General features: G+C 36.2%; 1 protein-coding gene across 1 annotated transcript in view; it reads right to left on the reverse strand.

Annotated features, from left to right (window-relative positions):
- UNC5A (unc-5 netrin receptor A) overlaps window positions 1–26309 on the reverse strand; it is a 1914539-nt gene that overhangs the window by 220804 nt on the left and 1667426 nt on the right. Inside the window, exon 13 of the mRNA XM_044069905.1 lies at window positions 21086–21250. Within this exon, the coding sequence (XP_043925840.1) occupies window positions 21086–21250 (165 nt within the window). The remainder of the gene's footprint in view (window positions 1–21085; window positions 21251–26309) is intronic.

Consider the following 26309-nt stretch of genomic DNA (forward strand, 5'->3'; position numbering starts at 1 on the left):
CATCACAAAAGATTTCTCATCCAGAACAAAAGAGGTCATTGTTCCAATCTACTCAACACTCATTAGACCCATTATAGAGTACAATGCCCCTTTTGGTATGTACCTCACAAGACATCTGCAACAACTGGAAAGGCCACAGAAATACCTCACAAAGAGGATTACTGGCCTAAAACAGATGCCCTACGCAGACTGTCTCAAAAAACTTCAGCTTTACTCCGTCGCATATCACCTACTCAGAGGTGATCTCTGCCTAATATACAAAGCTATGTCAAACCCAGAGCTGTTGGACATGCTCAATTTAAAGAAATCCCAATCCCTCCAAGCTACATGCTGTAGGGACCTAAACCTTGTCACTACAATAAACAGAACATGCTGGAGGGATAGATTCCTGTCCCAGAGACTTCCCATACTCTGGAACAGACTACCTATCTATGTCAAACAGATAAACAGCTCCTCATTAGCACTCTTCAAGAAAAATCTTGATGATTGGATGGGAAATAGGAAATTCACCCTGGGGATCACTGCTGTGGCTCTGCTTGACAGGGGCACGGGAAAATAATTTTCTTGGGTGGCGAAAGCCAGGGTACCTTTTTGACTAGGCTTATATAGGCCTTAGGGCCAATAGCCTAGTACCTACCTATGAACCTATGAACCTATAAAAACTGGTCTGTCACACTTAGGTATATCTGAGTGCAAATAAAGAGCTGGAGAAACCATGTATTATCAAGTCACAACAGCATAAACTGAATGAATGGTGTAAAACTATTGTTTATGTGGTATGCACAGAGGTCAAACCCAGAAATAGAAACTGAAACCCTTATGGAATTCTTGTACTGCCATGGTTAAAAGAAGGAGATTATTTGTTTCAGCAGTATAACAGAACTAGTCACCCAGCAGTATGAACATTGTGTTTAGATGACAGCCACTGTTGATATGACAGCAGAACTCATGTACAAAATGAAAGTAGGGGGCCAATGCCAATGTGATGTGTGAGCTATTATGCAAAGCATCCAGAAGTTTTTCAGTTCATAGAAACAACAGCCCTCAATTATCCTTGCTAAAAATCACTGTTTACAAGACATGGGGTAATTGAGCAGGTGATACCAGACAATGACCCACAATGAGTATGTAAAGTGTTTAGACATATTCTTCAGGCTAGGAGTTTTGACATATTACACTGAGTTCAAAATATCTGAAATAAAATTGGCAAGTGGAATTCATGACATAGATTTTGAAAAATATCATGAAATGTGATGTGTCTGAGAATATGGACATTCTTTAACACTGCAAAAACACAGAAACATTACACTACAGGCTGTAGCAATGCCTCCTTCACAATGACTTATGGAAAGAAGGCTTTCATTGACTCTTAAAATATCTTTTACATTGTCAGCACCAGAGAACAAAATGCAAGCATAAGAACTTTTCAAAAAAAAGACAATCAAAACAGAAACATTATTATGACGGGAGTGCAAAAAGTATATCATTTCTACAAGAAGGCAAAAGTTAAAGTGATATTTGGATCACAATTTTGAAAATCAGGGCAGTAGTTGGTCATCACCAAAGTTAGAGATGTTACATTGTTTACAGTGATGAGTTAATGACTATAGTTAGAGATATTACATTGTTTACAATGATGAGTTAATCACCATAGTTAGAGATGTTACATTGTTTACAGTGATGAGTTATAGCTATTCAGAAAAACAACAAAGACATCTGAAGAGGATCCAAATACAGAGTACTTGGAAGAGGACCAGATGAAATGCTTCATTCTAAAACTGCGAACCACTGGGTTTGAGCTAGCATCACCCATGGAACCTTTGCCTTCTTCTCTAGATACTGCTAACAGAGTGGCACTAAATCCTTTTAGAAGAGAGGTTATTATGAGACATGGTAGACCTATGAAAAAAACATTACTATATTGTGAACGTACATGCTGATGTTTACAGAGAAGTGTTATTTTTAATGTATCTGTACTTGTCTTATTACTTGCCCATCTAAAGTAATGTTATACTGCAACAATTCAATATGTAAATTGTGCAGCATATCCTGATGTGGGATCAGTCAGTGGTGCAACAGGTATAAAACTTGTTTTTGATGGAGAAGGCTGAGTGTTCTATACCCACACCTGGTTGACTGATTTCTGACACTGCAGTGCAGCATAAGGGAGGTGCCTCACAACCACTCGTGCATGAATCGTGCCATCCCAAATAGAACCAAGACGCTCTCCTCCAAAAAAAAGAAGCCAATCTGGTAGTCCCCTGCCATAAACAAACTTTACAAAAAAAGGAAGAAACTGTTGCAGAAAAGAGGAAAATTACAGGATGCAAAAAACTCCCTTACCAGCCTCAGTAAGAAGCTGAGATCCCTCATAAAATCCTCCTAAGCTAGTTACAAAAATAAAATTGCATATCAAAAGAAAGATGGGGACGACCAATAGTTTCAATGTCACAGACAGTCCAATAAGTGTATGACCACCTTTGCTTAAACACAAGATTTATTCCACTCGACACGAATAAAATTGTAAAAACATGCAAACAGTTGAGGCCTTTCACCCACACACACAGTGGGCTTCTTCAGAACATGTTCTGAAGAAGCCCACTGTGTGTGTGGGTGAAAGAGCTCAACTGTTTGTGTGTTTTTACAATTTTATTCGTGTCGAGTGGAATAAATCTTGTATTTAAGTAGAGGTGGTCGTACACTTATTGGGGTGTCTGTGACAGTGAAAAATAAAATTGCCAAAGATTCCAAAATCACAACCACAAGGCATTCTATAGCTATGTTAAGAATCTAAATGGCAATGCTCAGATCTGCTCTGAGCTACAACAGAATGGTATTAAATATACTGATCCCGAGGATATTGCCAATATCCTGGCAGATCGATTCAGTGCCAACTTCACCCCCCTCTCATCCCCTAAAGGGCCCATCTCAATACTGAAAGATTGCCAAATTCCGGTAATAACGGCCAGGTAAAAAATGCACTCTCCAAAGCTAAGAATACAGCATCCATGGGATCAGATGACATCCTGGACTGTGTACTACATGAACTACAAAATGAACTGGCACCTCACCTAAGTGTCATGTTTAATCATGGCCTCACTTCAGGCTTCATGTCCACTGAGTGGCGCACAGCTCCAGTTATCCCACTCCACAAGGGGGGATCCAACTTGGATCCTGGGAACTACCGCCCCATCAGTCTGATGAGCCTGATCTGCAACGCCATGGAATGTATTATCATGGAACTTATAAACAAAGAAATTGGCAACCTTCAAACACTGGACCCCACCCAGTTTAGGTTCGTGAAGGGACAAGCTTGTCTCCTGAACCTGATTGACCTATTTGAATAAGTCTCCAGAGCTGTGAACAAAAGTAAGGCAGTCCACACAGCCTATCTGGACCTTGCCAAGGCCTTCGACACCATCCCCCACTCTTGAATCATAGATATACTTACTAAGCTGGGCATTAATCCCTACATCACTCGATGGGTTGCCAACTACTTACTGACAGAACCCACACTGTAAAAGTAGCCAACTGATTACAGTAGCTGACTCAAAATCCAGCTCCAGACAAGTGACAAGTGGAGTACCTCAGGGTTCATTCCTGGGACCACTCTTGTTTGGCATCTACTTCTCTGAAGTACAGGCCAACACTAAGGGCCTCTGGCTAACAAAGTTCACAGATGATTGCAAACCTGGAGCCATTACTTAATCCCCAAATGATGTGGATATTCTACAAACGGGCCTTACAGAAACAGATGCTTGGTGCCAGAGCCATGGGCTCAAGCTCAATGCCAAGAAATGTATAGTTATCCCCTTTGGGAAAAAACAGGTACCCGTGAACTGCCACATAGGTGGCAGTACACTAAACACTGAAAGTGTGATAAGACACTTAGGGACACAGGTGGATAGTGATCTCATCTTCAATAACCACATCACCACAACAGTCAGGAAATATTTCTATGTGGCACACCTCATCACTAAGGGCTTTTCATCCAGAAAAAAGGAGGTCATTGTCCCACTCTACTCACCCCTCATTAGACCCATTATAGAATACAATGCCCTATTTGGTATGTACCTCTCAAGACATCTGCAACAACTGGAAAGGCCTCAGAAATACCTCACTAAAAGAATCACAGGCCTAAAGCAGATGCCCTATGCTGACTGTCTAAAAAAACTCCAGCTATATTCTGTCGCATATCATCTACTCAGAGGCGATCTCTGCTTAACATACAAGGCCATGTCAAACCCAGAGCTGTTGGACATGCTACACTTAAAGAAATCCCAGTCCCTAAGAGCCACACACTCCAGGGATATAAACCATGTTATCACAATGAAGAAAACATGCTGGAGGGATAGGTTCCTGACCCAGAGACTCCCCAGACTCTGGAACAGACTGCCCATACATGTCAAGCAGAGCACCTCTTTGGCCCTCTTCAAAAGGAACCTTGACGATTGGATGGGAGATAGGAAATTTATTCCAGGGATCACATCTGTCACCCTGCTAGACAGGGATCCAGGGAAGTAATTATTATGGGAAGAAATATCCAGGGAATTGTTATTGCTAGGCTTGTATAGGCCCTAGGGCCAATAGTCTAGTAGCAACCTTTGAACCTATGAGTGTGTTGTCCTTTGGATAAGATGTTAAATTGAAATCTCATATGCTTGAGTTAGTGGTAACTCAGGTATATGTAAAAGATCCTACAGTGCCTACTGAAAAGAACAGGGGCCCTATAGTTAACACAACATAAAACATTATTTACAAATTTACATCTACATATATGTGTAGTTCTATTTCTTACTATTTATCATTTTTCTTATAACATCCTCATTATAACTGACCCCCACTCCTTCTTTCAGAGCCATAATATGCAATATATATGTCAAAATCCATTTCCCATTAAACCAAATTTCATTCAGTCTTTCATTCCAAATAACCAGTATTAAATAAAATAAATTCTTATCTACTATTCTCACATATTGTTTCTTCTTCTTCATGTAGTATCCATTCATATTCATATCTTTATTTTTTATGTCAAAACTTTCTTTTTATAGGGGGATATTCTCCTTTACTGGTAACTTATTTATTACCAGTCTCCTAAGGAAATCCTGACACTCTACTATCCTGGTGCATCACTTTTTCTTACTATAATAATTTCAATCACTACTGCTGATAAATTTCCCCATGGATTTACTTAAGATTATTTCATCACATTGCACATTGTTATACCGCATCCTTCTTTCTTGTATCACCAATTTTCATTTTCCATGTTAGCATTTTCTTAATACTTTTTAATTTCTTCATTTACATATTTTTTTCTTTTTTCTTACTATCATCGTCTCCCAGAATTTTTGTACTTATATTTACACATTCTCCGTATAAAATTCTCATTCTCTTCCATTACTTACTTTAATACACTATTTAAAATTTAAAGACACAGAATAAACACCTGGATTTAGTAATCCCACTTCCTCTTCAACTTCACTCACATACAACACACATCTTTCACTGGGTTTAATCTAGAACTTCACATGAAAGAAAACAATTGCACAATTTCCTTTGTCATATTTTACTGGGATCATATAAACATTTGATATATATATATATATATATATATATATATATATATATATACTATGTTTTCCACTGAAGACGTATTTCTTACATTTATTTTATCACACTCTCCCATTACATAATAACTACACTATTTTCCTTACATTTTATTCCTATCAAAGATACTTCATTCATTGAAAAGTACACACTCCCAGTCTTTACAGTATCTCCCAAGCCTTTACTTTTACCTTTATTCAAGGGCATTTGCGTGTACATTGAGACAAGCCAACACCTCTCTCATCGATATTTTATTCTTAGCAACTACAGCTATATAATCTGCAAATGTCAAAACTATTGGTATCACCACCTCCTTTTGCACCACATATGTAGCATCTTATATTTTGTAGATTAGTTCAATCACTATCATATTCAACACCAATGCAAACAATATTTCACTCATGGGACATCCTTGTCTTATATCCCACCTTATGCATATTTCTTTACTCAGCCACCCAAAGTCTCACTCTGTTATTCTCATATGCTGACAAACACACTTTGCTAATTTAATATCACTTTTAACATCCTCTCTATTACTTATAGCATCATCCATAATTTCTCTTACAGCCATTAACAGTTCTTGACATCCCTTCCCTTTTATACCATATATATATATATATATATATATATATATATATATATATATATATATATATATATATATATATATATATATATATATATATCTATATCTATATATCTATATATATATATATATATATATATATATATATATATATATATATATATATAAAATGTGTGTGTGCACGTAAATCACACACAGTATTTTTCATGTTTTTATATTTTTAGCTCAGCCATACCACTCTACTAACAATATAATTAGGTATAAGTCTTACTGACAACTGTTTCCTCAGAATAAACATATATCCGTTAGCTGCACTACTCCACTAGGAATGGATGAAGTCACATTAAGGTAGTGGCAAATAATGACCTCTTGGTCTACCACTTCATTATCAGTTGTATAAACTACTTCATTATCAGTTGTATAAACTACCGAACCTGTTTAAATTAAAGTAAATATTGTGGGAAGAAATAGCCAGGGGGAACTGTTATGGCTAGGCTTGTATAGGTCCTAGGGCCGATAGCCTAGTACCAGCCTATGAACCTATAAATAGCATTTTATTTTCAGCCTACTACTTATATGCAGTGCAGTTGCACTTTGTATTTATATTTATATTAATATACATGTGTTCATGTATACTAAATACCCTCTCCACATTTCCTCCGGATTACCATGAACTAAGCAGATATGGGCAGCAAAGCCCCTCCTGAAGTTCTATTGTCTGGGGTTGTATCAAACATTAGGACCCCATCCCTCACCCCTGCAGTGAAACCCTGCCTTGGACTGGGTATGCTGTATTACTGCACAACAAAGAAGTGGGTAAAAAAAAAGGTTATCAGCTTCTTATTAAGGTAAATAAGCATATTCTGGCACTGAGTATATTTTAATTTTTGAATAAGGTTAATATATATGAAATATGAAGCAACAAATCTAGCTATAGCAAAAACACATGCATCACAAACATATAAAGTAATCATTAAAATTGCTCATATTTTTCTAGCTTAGTTATAATTAACTACACCATTGTTCATATAAAGTCCTACTCCCACAAGACAGCCATGCTGTTTTCCATTCTCACATTTTCACTGCACTTCAGTCCATGCACTCAACTACAGAAATTAAAAACGCAAAGTTAACCTTCCCCAAAGTATTCACATCCACTTTAATCCAATTAAGATTTAATAAATATAATTAAAACTAAAAACTCAGGCAGATGTCATTGACATAGAAGACAGGCAGCAACAGGGTTCTTAGGATGTCCAGTGATAAAAAGAGTATTAGTATTTGGCATTGTCCCAAGAAATAAAATGATTTAGTGGTTGAAGTCCAAGCTATAACAGGAATATCAACAGCTGAACACAGAAGGTTAATGCAGCACAAAGCCTCTAAGTTACTGAGGTTAGACTGTGATAGATTTTACACAAGAAATACACAAATATGAGAAAAGATGGGAGCTTTATGCTCAGTTTACTTTTATGGGAAATTCCATAGATTGACAGTTTTATAAAAACTAAGCAGCTGTTTGTTCAGTTCTTCGTTCAAGCTAAATCAAGATACAATACTTCTGACATTGCAGAAACCAAGAAGAGGGTAGCTAGTATTGACAGACAAGTTTCCATACAGGGGACTAGTCAACATTTTTGGAGTTGTTTGGCAGAAATGACAGTGTAATTCCTCTCACTACAGACTGTGCAAGTTAAGCACAAACAGAAAAAAATAGCCAACCAGGAATTCTGAAAAAAAATCCATTTAACAAGATGTATGACCATAAAACATAAATAAATGCCAAATAAAAAAAATATCACACCTCTTAGTATAAAATAAATAAGTACTTTTTTAAGTGAATACTATGGCATACTTGGTGTATGCCTGGCTATGCCAAATGTTGCCAGAGCAATGTAAATTTCAGAAACCTTATCCAGTCCTTTTATGTCATCACCTTTGGTTACTCAGTAAAACATGTTAGTGATTTGGGGATGCCAAAACCTGATTTTACAGCTCATATTTTAATGTTTGGCATACCAACATTAACAGCAGTGTCACCACATGGAACCTGTCTGTTCCATTCCTGTGGAAGTGCTTCATCATCAGAATGATCACAGTGGTTAAACTTCATTTAATTACTGCCGAAAAGCAGCTTACAAAAGAAATGGCAAGCAAATGTTGTCCTAAATGCAAAACCATGACGTAAGTTATGTTTTAACCTACACATGCTCTGAGACACTGAACTGTCACTATCACGTAATACCTCACAGAAAAACAACACATTTCCCCATCTCAACATGGAGCAACTAAAAACTGATCTCTGAAAGACATTCCACATTTTAGAAATAAATGTGAAGTAAGTGCTGAATGCTGGGCTACAGACTACAGCAGGACCAAATTCCCCTAAAGCTATGGGAAAGCAAGATAAAGACTCTCAATTAAACGACTAGATAGATGAAACTTAAATGGAATGTGATATGGAGGAAAACCTGTAATATACTGTTATGCTGGATGATGGACTGTCTCACTAGCCGTTTACACTATTGAATAAGATAGATCTGCTAAATGTGGTACCCTTGTAGTGAGATATTAACACCACATGCATTACAGAAACAACAGCCACACAGATTGGTACCAAGAACTAGCATAAGTGGAAGGTAGGCTATTTAGGAAAACCAGAATGAGTAAGAGGTGGGAGAAAGAGGTTTTAGTCTATCTGAAGAATGGAATTCGGGAAATAGTAGAGGAAATGGCTTTAAGATAAAGGAAGGGATATTGCTACTGGCTTTCAGACTGAAAGCACTAAAACGTAAACCTTATCGATGGTTGCAGGAAAGTGCAGGGAGAAATGGGCAGTAAAAGACTTTAAAACAGTGACAGGAAATAGGCAAAGGAAAGAAGACCCAGAAATGGGGGACCTCTTCCTTCCAACAGAAAATTAAGATGCTCAAGGACACATCAGGAGAAGAATCTGGTTAATATGTGACAGATAGAGAAGTTTTCTGCAGAACGTAACTTCTCCAAAAAAGGGGTAAGATCTATGTGTCACACTTATTCTTCACCACTGAGGAAGGGATTAGACAGATATGAACTAAGAAGCTGAAAGTAACAGTGATTATGACATCCAGTGATTCCAGATGCCAGAAGAGAGACAAAGCAAAGTAACAAGAATCACATCTGAGACTTTGTCAGAGAAGAATTTGATATGAGGGATACAGACATATTACGGAAAGAAATGTCAAAAGGCTGAAGAATCGTCATGGTGTATTAAGGCAGAAGTAAAGAACCCAAAGAACACTTCGCCAGAAGGAGAAAAGAATATGGTTGGGAAAGGCATCTGCCTTGTCTGAAGGAATCCATTCAAAGAAAGTGGGTAGATTATAAAAGGCTGAGACTTGAAGTGGGTTGCAGTTGGGTAAAGCAGAATATGAGGAAGTTAGTAAAAGGCAGCTGCTGCTGTCCAGAAAGCCAAGACAAAATCTGAGAAAGGACTGCCTAGCAAATGGGGAAAAAGGAGTGGGAGATTGTAGGTAGGTAAAATCATTCTTCACAAACACTGGGACTTGACAACACTCTGGGCTAGGAGGAGCACATAGTAAGGGATACCAAGAAACCAAGTTCCAGACAGAACTACCAAATACAATAATCACCTTTGTTTAAAAAAAGAAACAGTACGTTTACAGGATGCCACCATGGAAGGGAGGAAGGAAGAAATGAAGAAAGACAAAGAAATTCAAAGAGGTAGAAAATAGAGAAGTGATGAGGAAAAGGCGGAAAGTAAGACACAATGCCAAGGAATGGAAATATATTAGTTGGATAAGTTGCTATAGTGAGAACTTAAAATAGGTTGGCAGTGTATGCAGGAATTTAGCAAAACTGTACATTTTTTTTCTTGGACTCAGGGACGACATTAGAAAACTAGAGTGAGGTTATCTATTGCATCAGCATAGCTTTAGGAAATATAGAGGCAGTTAAATGTCAATTAGCTCCACTCCTGTGATATGAAAAGTAATGCAAAGAATTTTGTGCAGTTCCTAAGTTATGGCAATCTAAGGACCTATGCAGTGGACAAGAATATGACTTCACATAAGGAAAATCTTCCCAGTCCAGTCTGACACATTTTTTGACTAGGATATACTTGAAATAGACAAGAGAAAGTCAATGGGTTTAATATACCTAGGTTTCAAAACATTTTTGATATAGTGAAAAACGCAGGAGGCTTGTGTGGAAAATAAAAGGAAGAGATGTGGGACCCAGTCATGTTATGGATAGAGACATTATTTACAGACAAGAAAGCAGAGGGTAGTAACTATAGTACCTGGAAGGAGGTGTCTAGTAAGAAGAAGGGTGCCAACAGGGTATGACAGATGTTGACTTGAACCTATCCCATTCAAGGTTATTTGCAGGTAACATGATCAGCGGAGTGGAAAATAAGGTAACTCACTTTGCTTATAACAACAAAACTGAAGCAGTAGTCAGTGGAAGAAATAGACCTCAGCATGTCCTGGAAAAATTAGCACAGTGTGAAGACAGATAAGAGCGTACACTCCAAATAATTATAACATTTAGTAATCTGAGGAAGACAGTGGCTATAATAGAAAGGACTTGGAAAAATTCTGGGAATGACAGTCATACCTAAACTCTGTCATTTAGTGCACTGCAAATATACTCTTACAAATATCAATATGATAGTCTAGTTTTATAGCAAGTCAGGGCAGACTTATGAAAATCAGATGTAATTTGTATTGTGTGAGGGCAACTAAAGCCACATTAGGAATAGGTTTATGATTTGTCATGCCTTACAGACACTTCTATTTCACAATGTCTAGCACAGGACTGATGTGATAGTAAGGAGAAAAGGTACTAAAACAGAAGGAAAGATTGAAGGGTCTGTGTATATATACTTTGGAGGACATGAGGAAGCAGAGTACCATAAAGCTACGGTCAGTGGCTGGAAGGGTTTAAGAAGGAAGCATATAGGAAGAAGGACAGGCTGCATTTGACAGCTAGAATATAGACGGTCCAGTTTTAAATGAAATAGCTTTTTTATTGCAGAAGATTGAAAGGCCCTGGAATGACTGTACAGATAAAGTGGTTGAGTACATGTCAACAAGGGGAAAGGGGATTCAAAGAAACTTGAAATGGATGGAAGATGGGAAAATAGTGAAGTGGCAGGTGCATAGGTGCTCAATAAAATAACTGGGATGATGCAGCGGATCTCCAGTCTTCTTGTAGCTACTGCTTTATCTATTATTAGAAGCCTGTGAGCTTACTTAACTCAAGCCTCCTTCTACTCTAATAACCCCAACTCAGGGATTAGACAAGGGTATCTGTCACCCACTTTGCTTTTCCACTAATACCTAGGACAAGTTTTTTTTGTGAAGACTTTCTTCACTAAAAGAAGACATCTTTGGTCTGTTAAATACTACATTTTTCAAAATCTTCAAATTAAATTTTGCTGTAGGTATCCTCCCTAGAAAATCTTTGAGAGATATTTTAGATGTCTGCCTTACATGTTATTGCATACAAGCTGCATGGGCTTAACTGAACAAACACAGCTGACAGGCAATAAATTTGACTGTGGGTCAAAGGGTAGATCTTTAGGCTCTGCAGGATCACTATATGTGCAAGACTGCTATGTACTTTAATGGGCAAGTTTCATCTTACCTCAGTATGATATGACCATGGAGATAGCATTATATGAGTTTGTGAGATGTGGGCATTTTACCCATCATTAGGGGTTTGGAGGTTGCTTGATGCAAGGATGCTAATTTCAATCTTTGGTGGTGGACTGTAGAGCTAGTGTGGTCACAATCACTTTATAAATTATTCTGTCTTAATTGTTTATAGGAGAAACATTTCAGATGTGTTATGGACTTACAGTTATTGCTCCAGATGCACTGTAATTTATATATAACAATCACAATTCCTGATAGTGGCATGAATTCTAAAACTGTAGTGTTCAGCTTTGGTTTAAATGAGAATGACATGTTCAGAGAATTTTTAAAACTTTCAAATTACTCTTCTGCAACATATGGAATGATTTACTGTGTTGAAAGGTTTAAAAATTCCAGAAAGTAATTTGTTAAAACAATATTCAAAGGACAGATGTCAGAATCTCACTCAACATGCTATGAAGGAAGGTAAGTGAGCTTCCAAGACTACAAATAAAATGTTTGTTGTCAAAATCTTTGATCCATTCAGCTGCAGAAAGGAAAGCTCTACAAAGAGACTGGTGAGGACTGTATGCCTCTCTATGAACTGGAGGTAGAGGTTTCAATTCAGAAGAAGGTCCATGAGTGAGTGATGGCTTGTAACTGGCAGTGAGAAGATGATGGCAGTCAATAAGTCCGAAAGGTGTAGCAGAGTTTGAGACTAGATCATTCATTGCATCATCACCCAGTCATTGAAGGCCATGACCTCTTGGTCTTTCTCCAAGGGCAAGAACAACTAAAGCTGCAAAATGTCCAGCTGTGGCATGATAAAAGTAATCCTCTGAGTAGGTGTCAGAATGCATGACAAAACTGCCTCTAATTTCACTGGACACCCTCAAGAACAGCAGCTATTGTAGTGGTATTTCCAGAGATCCCTTGGATAGTGCTACCAAGAGACAGTTGTCCAATTAATGGAAAGCATGATGCTCCTTCTCCTGCAAGGGTTCAGTTACCATATACAACACCTTGATAAATACTCTGAGAGCAGAAGAAAGACAAATGGTAACACACTTTACTGGAAGTGATGCTCACCCACAGTAAACTAGAGGAACCATCTTTGTGGAATCCGAGGACTATTTTGTCAAGGTGTGTTTAGCATGTTCATTAGCAGCATCCACATGCACTGTAGAAGTGATGACATTATCTTCTGAAGTTGATCATCTCATACCAAATGTGACATATGTGCAGGCTATAGTTACCAAAGATAAGCATAGAAGCTATCTGTAACTCTAAGAGCAGAGTGATCCAAGAGCAAATACTCCAAGACTCCCCATAATAGGAGTAGCCTCTGCAGCTCCATTGAACAACACAGTATGGGTCTGTCCTAAGACCACAACAGAAAAAGAGTGAATTGTAACTGGTGCTTTTTCAGGTTAACACAGGTTAGTTCCTCAAGGAAAATTACTGTGTTTTGTTTTTTTTATCATGGTTTTCTAAGCCAGGGTGAACCTATCTGGTCCTCTGAACACACCCAGTTAACCACAGAATGTATCCTCGTGAACCTCTTCTTTCAGTACAAGTCTCCCTGGGTGTGGTTATGTTTTTTGCAAGAAAAGGGAAATGGAAGGGCAGCATGACAGCTGGTATCATCATCCTCTGGCTGATGCAATCATTGATGGTTTGGGAAAAATAAGTGTAGAATTGCCTAGGCATGTTCGGGAGAGCACTAGTACATGACCCTTTTACAGCCTGTCAGCTATGGATAGCATGCTGCATGCTTCATTGAATGATCATCAGAAATCAGGCAAATCAGCAATCATTACTGGGACCCCCCACAAACACACACACACACACACACACACACACACACACACACACACACACACACACACACACACACACACACACACACACACACACAGTCAACAGCAGGACCCTTTGCAAACATTAGAGCAACCTCCCCAAGCAAAGACACTAATGGCAAAATGTTATCATATACAGTATATGGCAGTGCAGGCAAAGAGCAGCACCTAGTCTACATATGTGGTCTCTGACGATTACACAATGGCAGAACAATATGATGCATGCAGTGTGCTGTACAGGGTATGTTGGGCAGTGCATGGTTAAGTTACACTGTGCATCAGACATTTCCAAATATAACAGACAATAGGAAGTTTGATGGGGGGACAAAGCTGTCATTTATTCAGGAATATGTGGCTATCTACACAAACAAATAGGGTTGGGGATAATGATCAACAAAGTTAGCTACATGAGCCACAGGGAGATTATTAGAGTCATGATGGTATCTTCTGTTGACCAAGAAGGGGACTCACTATTGGCTTCTACCTTCTTTAATTTCTCCAAAGCTTAGTTTTTTACATACCATGAATGGAATGGAGAACCCTTCTAAGTCAGGGTATAAAGTTCATGAAATCAGTTTTACTTCAATCTTTGATATTTAATGAGTGTTGTTCTCAGCACCTGCAATACAGTGCAGATACTGTGATGGAGAGTCATTGAGGAGACATTATGTGATCATGTAGTGGGATCCCTCTGGTAGCAGATGTAGGCAGCCTAGATGAACTGAATGACACAAAAGTTGTAGTACTGGTGGAATAGGACCTGTATTGGGTACAAATACATGTATTGACACATATATTGTCATCAGAGGTTAAGCAAAATACTCTAATAAATTGACTCTTTACCACTACCTTCTTTGGATGCAAGGGATGGCAGCTAGTGAAGTACAGTGATCTGCATCACTGTCACATTTATATAATGACTTGATATCCTCTTTTGCTTTTCACATTGGGGTAGACAGAGAGAGAGAGAGAGAGAGAGAGAGAGAGAGAGAGAGCGAAAGATTGGCAGATACTGATTTTGTTGTAGGAGGCATCTGTTTTCGCATCTGTGCTGTGCATGGTCTGTCGGCAGTAGATCCTCCATACTAATGGCTCCTTTTTGTCTCTCCCTTTTGCAGGTTATGACTATCCACTTGTGCCACAGGTGAGTTAACCAGCACCTGCTGCTACCATGGACTGCAGCTGAGGTGGGTGAGCATAGTAGAGGGTTGTGGTGCATCTCAGACGTTGTCTGCTCCAATCACTTGTGCTGTCTCAACCAGAGCTAGAACACATGGCATTATAGTGCCTTTAACTGCTAGAAGCATACCTCTCAGTCTGCAGACAGTGAAAATAGATACAAAGCCGAAAATTGGTACATCCAGCCATAAATCTGAACATCTAATTAGTATAAATTTTGAATACCAAAAAGCAAATAGCTATTCCCAATATGACTGTGAGACACTACATAGAAACAAGTTTAAAAAAAACAGAGTGACAAAATAATGGAAAAATATAAGCACACTATCAAAGAGACAGTAATAAAATCAAATGTCCAGTTAGCAAACAGTTGGAGAACTTTAATAAAAAGGTTGAGTGCTTTTGTCTAATCAAATGCTTTTAGACATCATCAGAACAAATTAAAGAATACATTATCCCAGTAAAAACATTTAAAAAGACATTTTGTTACCCCCTCAATAAGCAACCAATAATAAGCAGTAATCATGAAAATAAGCAAATAGAAATCTAAACCAATAACGAACAACCTACTTCAAACACTGGGCAATCAGTGCACATCATTATAAAATTAAAAGGATAAAATCAACTATTTGTTCTGCTGTAGTCAAGAGTTGGCCAAGAATAAGCAACACTAGAAAAATAAGCCAATAAGGGACTGGACCAATGAAAACATTGAAAATTAAACATCATGCAATAAGAATATGCCTAAATAAAATTGGACAGTGATAACACTGTTGTTGAAAAGCCTTAATATTTTGAAATAATAAGTAAATAAACATATAACTGATGTGTAGGTAAAGAATGTTCAAAATAATACTGCATATAAATTATTTATATATATATCTATATATATATATTTGGATCTATGTTGATTGATCGAAAGTACGTTTCAGCAAAACCTACATGAGCGGACTCACTTTTGCAAAAGTGCATTTTATCGAAAATGCACTTTCACAAAAAAAAAAAAAAAAAAAAAACAACATGCCAAAAAACCTACACAAATAAAACACTACTCACATTTATGCAGGGGGTTGCAAGCCTCCCTGCACCCCCACGTGGGGGGCTGTGCCCTCTACACCCCCTCTACTTTAATATTCTCACCCACTACACTGGGGAAAAGGGAATATTCCCTTATCCTCGCTGTACCACAATCTAAGCAACAATTTGCTTAGCTGTACAATCAACACTACATGTTGATGTAGAAATAAATCTACATGCAAACTGCATGTTTTTTTTTCTTTTTTTTTTTTTTTTGCAAAAGTGAATTCACTCAAGCACTAGGACCCCTATACATATATATATATATATATATATATATATATATATGTATATGTATATAAATATATATATATATATATATATATATATATGTATATATATATATATATATATATATATGTATATGTATATAAATATATATATATATATATATATATCATATAAGTTTGTGTCTCTACGTTTAAATTCATTCATGATCGAAATGTTGTCATTGAAACCCAGTGGACTGATTATATTGGTACAAATGTTAAAAGTCCATTTCCCTTAACAAAAGGTAGCTTTATCAATCCCCCATACATAAATTTGCATACATTCTTTCAGAAAAGAAAATATGAACATGCAACAAATTGTTATGATCCTTTTCATATCTTGCCAAAAGACTCCTAAAAAGCCAACCGTTTTCCAAAATAACCCAATAAAAAATTAAGGCAGTGGAAAACAGCATGCGTTGAGCATCACATAAATCAAAACAGTACATTGTAGTACAGCTATTTCAGCTAATGTGCATAAAAAAATTAGAGAATAGCAAAAATGAACCAATGGGGTGATATACCAAAAAAATGATGAAACATAAAACAATGAAAATATATCTTATTAAAATCAGCTAGTAATATCACTATTGTAAAACACATAAAAGATTCCTAATAAATGAACATACATATGATGCATAAATAAAAAAATGTATAAAAGCAATCCCATAATGTTAATAAAATAGTAATATTATAACTTCATAGCCCCATGTTTAAGTTCACTCATGATGAAAATACCATCATTAAGTCCCGGTGGATTGGTTGCATCAGTTCGTATTTGTCAAACCATTTCCTTGTGTAATAAGTGGTTCTGCCAGTCACCCTTAAATGGATCTTAATAGATTTTGTCCAAAATATAAAATTTGAACATACGAAAATTATTACATTCCTTTGCATGCCTTGCCAAGGCACTCTTGTCATCTTTTTTATTGATGCTATATAGATGCTGGTATATTATTTAGTTTAAACTATTATTAGTCCCACATAGAAAGCAGAGCAGAAAAGGCATCTAGTTAAATAAACCACCCGATCTGTGGTACAAGTATATCTACCTCTAACAAGACATCTATTAATTTTATCAAACACATCACTGTCTGGATCTGTGTCAGTGTGAGAACATTAACTACAGGGTCCACATTTATTTGTTTTAACTGAAGCATTTCAATGGGGTTTTGATGAATATTCTAAAATATCCTTAATGTTAATACTGTTCTTATAGATGAAATGTGGTGGTTGCCCAAACCATGATTTCAAATGGTCATCTCCATGCAGGATCTTCCAATTGTTCTTTATGATTCTTTGAATATTTATAGAATAAACAGAATAGTGTAGCACGATACTATGGGCATCAAATGAATGTTTATTCTTTTGATCGTTCAGTTGTACCAGTTGAGTATCGGGGATATAATTACTCAGACCCTTTTTAATAATCGTGGAATAATAGCTTCCCTGTTATCCAGAACATAAGTAAACAGGGGGTCAATCATGTTAGTAGGATAGCCACATTCAAGAAACATACTTTTAAGTTTGTTAAACTGAATTAAACATTCCGAGTCATCTGATGTAAGACGGGAAGTTCTAATGAACTGGCTTTTTATGATACCCCTTTTTTGATGAGTTGGATGACAACTCTGAATGTGAAGGAAAGTGTTACAATAGATAGGTTTTCTGTAAATCGAGGTAGAAAAGCTCCCCAAACCATCCTTTATAATTTCTAAAGCAAGGTCATTGATTTTTCTTTCCTGCACATTATGAGTAAATTTTAAGAAATGGGCTGATTGTTCAAGTTCAGTGACAAATTGATGAAATTGCTTAATATTGCCTGTCCAGATGAGGAACACATCATCAAAGTACTGAAAATAATATTTAGCTAATTTAAATGATTTCAAATTAAAAACTGCCTAGCCTTCCCATCTTAATAGGGCAGCATTGGTGTATGTGGGAGAACAGTCGTCCCTTTGCAATGCCTTGAAGCTGCTTGAAATACTCTCCTTCAAAATAAATTAAGTTATTTTTCAGTACAATTTCCATAAAATTGGAGATAAGTCTAATATAATTCGTACTGAGCATTTATGTTTCATAATGGTTTCATTGAACAATGTTGTACCTTGCTCATGTGGAATAACCGAAAAAAGGTTTCTCATATCTATAGTAACCAAAATCCCAATTCCAGGGCAATTGATATTCTTTAGTTTGTCCAAGAAAGCCCATGAATCCCAAATGATGTGCGGAAAGTCCTGAAAAATGTTTTTCAAGCTATAATCGATATACTTCACGAATGGTTCAGTAATAGAACCAGCAGCAGTCACTATTGGTCGTAATGGAGGATCAAGGTGGTTACTGTGTAATTTTCGGTATAGCAAATATTTTTGGAATCACAGGATAAGAAACTTTTAAATAATGAAATTATTCCATGCTAATATCATCAAAACATAACAATTCTTCTAATAAAGCATTTATGGCACTGTAGGCTATGTTAATTTCATTTAAAGACATAGCCAGATATATAGTCTCACCCATAAGTAAAGTCAACATTCTACATATATAATCATGGGAGTCCATAATGGCCAGGTCCCCTCCTTTGTTTGGTCTCATGCATCTAATATTTTTATTAGATACAATGGCAACAAGAATATCTTTTTCTTCTCTAGTAAGATTATAATACCTATGAGACATTTTGTTTTCTAGAAGACTCCTAATTTCAAATTCACAGTTTTTTTTTCAAACACTGTAGGAGCAGGGTGGATGGGAGGGTTAAACAAACTTTTACATTTGAGATCACACCCTATAGTTTTGCCATCACAGTTACCTAACAATAAACATAAATTTAATTTTCTAATGAACATTTTCAGGTTGGGATGGTATGCTCAATGTTTGCACATATAGATGGTATTAATGAAAAACTTTTAAGGAACAATTCATGATGCTTAGAACCAATTTGTAGTTCAGTAAAGTTGTAAATATTAAAGTTAAAAAAAGATGAAATAATAACAGTACCTGAATGGGCATTAACCAATAGCTCTAACAGTATATATAATGATGTCACCTTCTGCTGTTCTTATTGGTCCATAGATTTCTCCTTGTCCAGTGCCCATTGATTTGTATTCATTCCTTGATTGGCCTGTGGATCCTGTTGATATGAGTGTCTAAGTGGTAGTTGATCCAAAGGGATCTCAGAATCTTGTTCAGTCAAACTAAAATCCACATTACTGTGATCCTCTCCTGGAACTGAGTGTGAATGCCCACTAGTTTTAATCTATGGATGCACAGTTTTGTTGTGGTAATTGTTATCCTCCTACTCTAGATTTTTATCCCTCCTCCTTTTAATGGCAGTTAATTTAGTGTCAACTCTGGAAAAAACATTATCAAATTTAGATTTATGCAAAGTAAAATTTATATCACGAGAAATGGAACTCACTAGTTTTGGAATTGCCTTTCTGAGTGTACTCATACAGCACTCATTCTTTCTGATAACCAGTCTGGTCAGATCTAAACCTGTTTTGTCAAACAGTTCCAAAAGTTCCACATAGAAACAAGAGTTCGCCTCCACACCCTGAAGAAATTGTCAAACAGTTCCAAAAGTTCCATATGGAAACAAGAGTTCACCTCCACAAGCTGAGAAAGAGACAATGTAAAATCTGTAGGCTTTAATAATAAACTGTATTACAGAATTCTACCACATAGCATAATTTATTTTTACTTCTGAAAAAAAAGAAGATATAAGATGTGCATCCACTTACTTTAAATTGTTGCCACTAGTATGTTGGTCATGTAGTATGGTTATCTGTGTACTAGACAGCTTCAAAAATCACGTGTAATTAGGGGAATTTAAGAAAAGTGTATGAAATCAAATCAAGCCTGGCAATAGGAACATAGCTTCAGAAACAGGGACATCATGTACAGGGATAAATCAGTCCTCAAAATAGGGATAGTTGAGATGTCTGAAGATGTTTCTGCAATGACCTTTGCTTTCAATTTGTCATAATGGCAGTTTCCAGCACTGTTTCCTGTGCACTCAGACATCTAATGCCATAAATATGGTGCCTTAATCTACATACCCAGCAATGGGACAGAAGTGTAAATATAATATAGAGGATTAAAACTCAATTGTGTAAACAAACGCATTCAACAAAAATGTGTAGAAAAAAGGATTAATGACTCAGTCTTTTGACCATCTTGAAATAAACCATGAAGGTTACGGTACAGTAGGGAAAGAAAGAATAGTTGCATGACCACGCTGTGGAGCAAATCTGGGTCAGTTTTTACTAATCAGCAAGGTTACACTCCATTAGTACATTTCCTGGGTTATCCCTGGTAGAAGTGCTCAGACAAATTAGGAGAAGGCTACGCTTATCCACTCCCATGGATCAGATAGTTCCAATCTCCTGTGATATCATGTCATCAGAGATAAAGGGATACTGGCTATAACACATGATAAGGCAAGAAATATGAAGCCACTTATTTTCACATATTGGCTGTCTACCAGATTTCTAGTTTCCTGTCTATATGCATTAAATATTTCTTTGTAGTGTTTACTTCAGTCTCAGATGTCTTTCTTTAGACTGGGAACAGAAACTGGTGCCATATTTAGACAAATAAATAAATTAATAAAAAGAGACAGAGACAGAGAGACAGGAAAAATATATTGCAAGTACTGACTTATACCAAGTCTTGTAAAAAAGGGGATTGACAAGTAAAGACTGATATGCTAGCTAAAAACATAACTTTGAATGATTTTACAAACTTTTGGAAGGGAAGTATCAGAAAAAGATAATAAATTAGTTTGTGGACTTTACCAGTATTTCCTCTTAAGCCAGGTGCACATTCCTTCTTGAAGCAACAAAGATGTTGCATAAGTGATCCTCATACCTTTGTGATGTTGAAGTTGATGTTGAAACTTTGTCCATCTCCTTCTACTTGCCACACCCAGATTTTGCACGTAAGCTCACAGGTACTTAGACTGAAGCGTTCCAGTGTAAAGGTACAGTGCAGGTTCCTCTGAGAGCCATTCCAGATATGATAGAAAGGAATTTCCTAGGGGAAGAGCACAACACAAAAGCAAATCATTTAAATTATTTAGGAAGCATGGCATCTGGATGCTAGAACATGGCTTTAATTTCAACCAGCTCTCCACCTTTCACCTTATCCATCTACAGTTTGGATTTTTTTTTCAGAAATTACATTTTAGTACTCACCCAAAATAACTAGGCCTTAAGACACTTAAATAGTCACAGTGTTAACTGATTTATTTTATTTTATTTGATGACTGGGATAGAACATGGTGAATATGAACAATTTTCTGGTTCTGCCTGGGCTTACAACAGTAAACAAATACATAATAAGCAGTCTTTTTTTTTTCAAAACAGGTTTATTCTTTTAACATATAAGAGAAATATCATAACAATTTTATACAAGTAACATAATAAGCAGTCTTGATGGTTTCACAAAGATGATCAGAGCAAGACATGGAGATATTTAGAAATGAAGAGCACTGTATGCAGCACTATTAATCATGGCTACATGTTTTTTTAAACATTTCTAGTGTCACGGAATGTGGCTAGATATGCCTCTAATCTTAATGTTTTTGGATTTAATTTAGAGGCATGTCTAGCTGTAATCCTCCAAGGCAATAAAGTGTTTTCAACCACTCAATAATGTCAATTAGTACTTGTCACTGTGCTATTTGTTTCCGAATACCCCCTTTAGTGTTCTTTACTGAAAAATTAAACAAAACTGAACACATACAGGTTTATTTTCTTTTTTTTTCATATGTACAATTAAATTACTGAAATGCATAAAACCTAAAGGAAAGTGAGGAAGAAGTGAACAGGATAGATAAGCCAGAAGGTAATAGTGAAGAGATATGGTAAGATGGAAAGAAACAGCAGAGGCAAGTAGAGAAATAACTTTTTGAAGGAGGAGGATGATAGTGAGAGGATAAACATGAGACAGTAGTAAGAGACTGTCAGATGGAAAAGGAGCTGGTGGGCCCTGTTGTGAAGATTATTTGCAATTTAGGTGATTGCTATAATTTTGGGAGCACTTTCATTGTGAATTATTACTGAATTAAACTTTGGAATAATATTACCATAGTCACAGCTGATATCTGTCTTTAGCACTGAGGTTACTGGAAAAGTCATATCACTGCCAGAAGAGCCTGTGAATAGAATATATAATAGTAAAAAACAATGACAATGACAACAGAAAGCCAACTAAGTAGATGTGTATGAATTTGTTTGATTGTTCTACTCCTGTTCTCTAATACTCTGACTTTCAATCTTATTGTCCTTAATCTCCATCAGTGACATTATCTGACTTGCACTCACCTACCATCCACCTCATATCATTAAAGCACATTAAGTGTGGACATGCGTGTTAGCCATCTTGGTTTATTAACCAAGTCAATTTTTAATGAAGGAGGACATTATTGCACTTAGAGAATGGAATATCTGTTAAATTGTTTTTTGCTTGTTTGTTTTAATTACTATATATATATATATATATATATATATATATATATATATATATATATATATATATATATATATATATATATATATATATATATTTATTTTTATTTATATAAAATAGTTCTGAATTGTTTCAAACTTGCTGTAGTAATTGCATTTTACATCAAAATATAAGTTTGGAAGTTTGGTAAGTACTTAATATCTACACACTATCTCTCTCACACATGTGCATGCACATATACATGTTCACGCACAGATACACACACACACACACACACACACACACACACACACACACACACACACATTCAGAAATACTTTTAAAAACTCACATGATTACACTTAGTTAATAGTGCCAAACATTAGAACTTTCAGACCTCCTACCTGACAATTCTCCAGATTTTTCACAGAATGATCAGATTTTTTGACTCATTTTTAGGTCTGTTCCTCACAAAATTTGTAGTTTGATGACAAATCATTGCGAGTTGAAGCTACTAAATAATGAGCTACATTTGAGGTTTACACTTTCACATGTTTCAGAAAATGCATGTTAGCATAATTCCTGTTATTGTAACAACTTTCTAATTTTAGAAGAACAATACTTAAAATCTGTCCATATTTTTTAGCCTTCGACTTACACTATTTTAGGCCTTGTCTGGATTTCTTGAGCTAAGAGGTTGAAAGGTATGCATACCTCTTAATTGCTAAAGAATTGCTTCCACTCCTTGCTTGATCTCTCACTCTCTTACTCACACACACACACACACACACACACACACACACACACACACACACACACACACACACACACACACACACAATTTCTATTTTTTAATTTTACACTTGCTAAACAGCAAAAGCACTGCTTAGCAAGTATAAAATAATGTCGGCCATTTGCACCTTTAAAGTCTAAACTCCACTGCAGCTTAATTTGTTGCCATGAAGTGGCAGACTCATTTTTCAGCAGGCATTATCTGTACATTAATGCTTTCCTGGAGAATGTTCATTCAACAGTCAGAGTACGGATGTAAAAGCTGCCCATTCTCTAATGCTCAGTAATTTGGATTCAGCTTTAATGTTTAAGTTTGAGCTAGATACCTGCATTTTCAGTCCTGCATGGAGAAATGCTATAAACTAAATTACTTCAAACTATCATGCTTGTTATCTGTGGGGGAGTTGCACAGTGCAAGCTGTTATGTTGTTGCATCTGCATGTTTTCCACGGGTTAAAGAAGCCAGGATCAGAGAACATGATGAAAGAAATGTATATGTGAACAAGTTGTAGAAGAAGAAGAAATAGCAGAGACAGAAAGGAGACGTGCACAACATTTTGCTCTGAAAAATAAGCACCTCTGGCACTTTATTTTTATAGTGCAATGTTATACTGCTAAAAACAGTTTATTTGCCATTGACTGTAACAAAGTTAACAATCATCATTACTGATAGGTGCATTTTGTATCATGCTATGACTAAATCATAAAGCTGTCACAAGCACGAGCCTCTGTTATTGGGTTATCCTTGCTATTACCAGCTGTGACTTTTTTCCCCTTTGAGTAACTGAAAATGATATTCACATGATCTGATATTGGTAAGAATGGTCCCTAGGACATTAGTCTTCAAAAGTAATCTGTCTGCCAAGTAACAAATGTAAAAGTAGCCAGATAAGCGAAATATGATAGTCTGTTCTTCCCACTACTTCAAACGTCGGTGACCTGGATGAAAATAACACAAAAGCAGCACCCTCACTAGCCATCAGGTTAGTCTTGTATAAAAGGGAGTGCAAAAGAAACATAAAAACAAAACACTTCAGGAATAACAAGACACACTTGACTACCTCTTAAAATTGTATTTCCTTCATGTGTTTAATCCTACAAAAGGTTTCAAGTCAGCACATGTTCCAGTTTGTAACTTTCATTTTTAAGACATATCATTTCCTCATGCAGATTTCAGACTTTGTTTCTTACATAGACTTTCAGAATAATGCCAAAATATTCATAGCTTTTAAAATTGGAAATTCTGTTCAAAATGCTCAACAGAAAGTACAGTAAGGGGAAACAAGCAGCTATAGTTTTACTGTATCTGCTAAACTAAGACAGACAGACAGGCACACACATACACACACACATACACACACACACACACACACACACACACACACACACACACACACACACACACACACACACACACACACACACACACACACACACACACACACACACACACACACACACACACACACACACATACACACACTATGTTTTAGACATTAATATTATGAATTTTCATATTTCAAAAAAATTTTTACAATGTAATTTCCAATACTCAAATTTAGAGTATTCTTACTTAAATGATATATAGCAATATAGGTAAAACATAATGCTTGTTAATTTTAACTTGTTAATACAGTTTGATTACTTTTATATAAATGTAAAACAAATCAGGGAATTTCTGTAAAATTCTGAACAGCTAAGAGGTATGGGGAAGGGTCATCTCCAAAAAAAAAAAGTTTGCTTAAAAATGTGGCTTAGACTTGTACTGTTAAGTAGAAGAAACTGATATGTACATTGTAATGATTCATGATGAAATGTGGATCCACAACAGTGGAAGCCATCCATTGTTTTACATCACTAATGACCTTACTGTATGATTCTCTCACAGCACCTGTCATTTAGTGCTGTGAACACACATGAACATGGGGTAAGTACAGAAACAGCAAACTACAACTAATGACAACTGTTTAGCTTTCTCTGATGTACAAAAAGCATTATATGATAGATGGGTGTGTACATCAGACTAATATCAACATTCATCACAGCAAGAGATACATAGAAACAAGGGATTTTGGATGATGGAAGAGATAAGTTTTGATCATGTTTAATTTGTGAAAATCTATAAACATGTACAGCATTTCTTATTTCTTATTTAATATTAAACTGTAAGTAACCATCCTGCTGTCCTACAACACTGTGCACAAATTCAACATTGCTCCTTTTTTCTATCAGAGTGCATTTCATCCACATTTTCAGGTTTAGTTATTTAACAAGCAGGAGAAACACCAGTTACCAGATGAGCAAGGCAATAAAAAGGAATAATTTTCAATTGTCAGCCAAGATGCTTTTGATACAAATGCAGTGAAAATTATTTCTGTTCCTGAAGACATCTGCATTTATTTATTTATTCATACATACATACAGACATACATGCAGACATACATATATTTGTTAACTGGATAAGCAACAACCACAACCAAAGGGAGAACAATCTTGCAAGTGAAAAAACAATAACCAAAAAAGCAAGATACCTATCTAGTCCAGAGCCGGAATCACCAGAAATCAACCCAAAATTAAGGAAAAACCCAGTCCTTCATAAAAAAATATGACTTTAATGAACTAGTTAAGCACTTTGATTCAGGTAAATGTAATGGACTTCATCAGAACTACATTGTAAAATAAACCAACCACTTATGTATATTATTTAAAAAACATGTGATGACATCAACCAAATAATGATCCATTCACAATACATAATGAAATAAAAATCAATTACAACATTATTCAGCTTGTACTAAAACATGAAATCACCTATATATTTTAATAATATGCTATAAATTCTACACCAATA

This window comes from Protopterus annectens, chromosome 4.part0, assembly GCF_019279795.1.
Source record: "Protopterus annectens isolate FY-2018-M chromosome 4.part0, PAN1.0, whole genome shotgun sequence".
Lineage (NCBI taxonomy): Eukaryota > Metazoa > Chordata > Ceratodontiformes > Protopteridae > Protopterus > Protopterus annectens.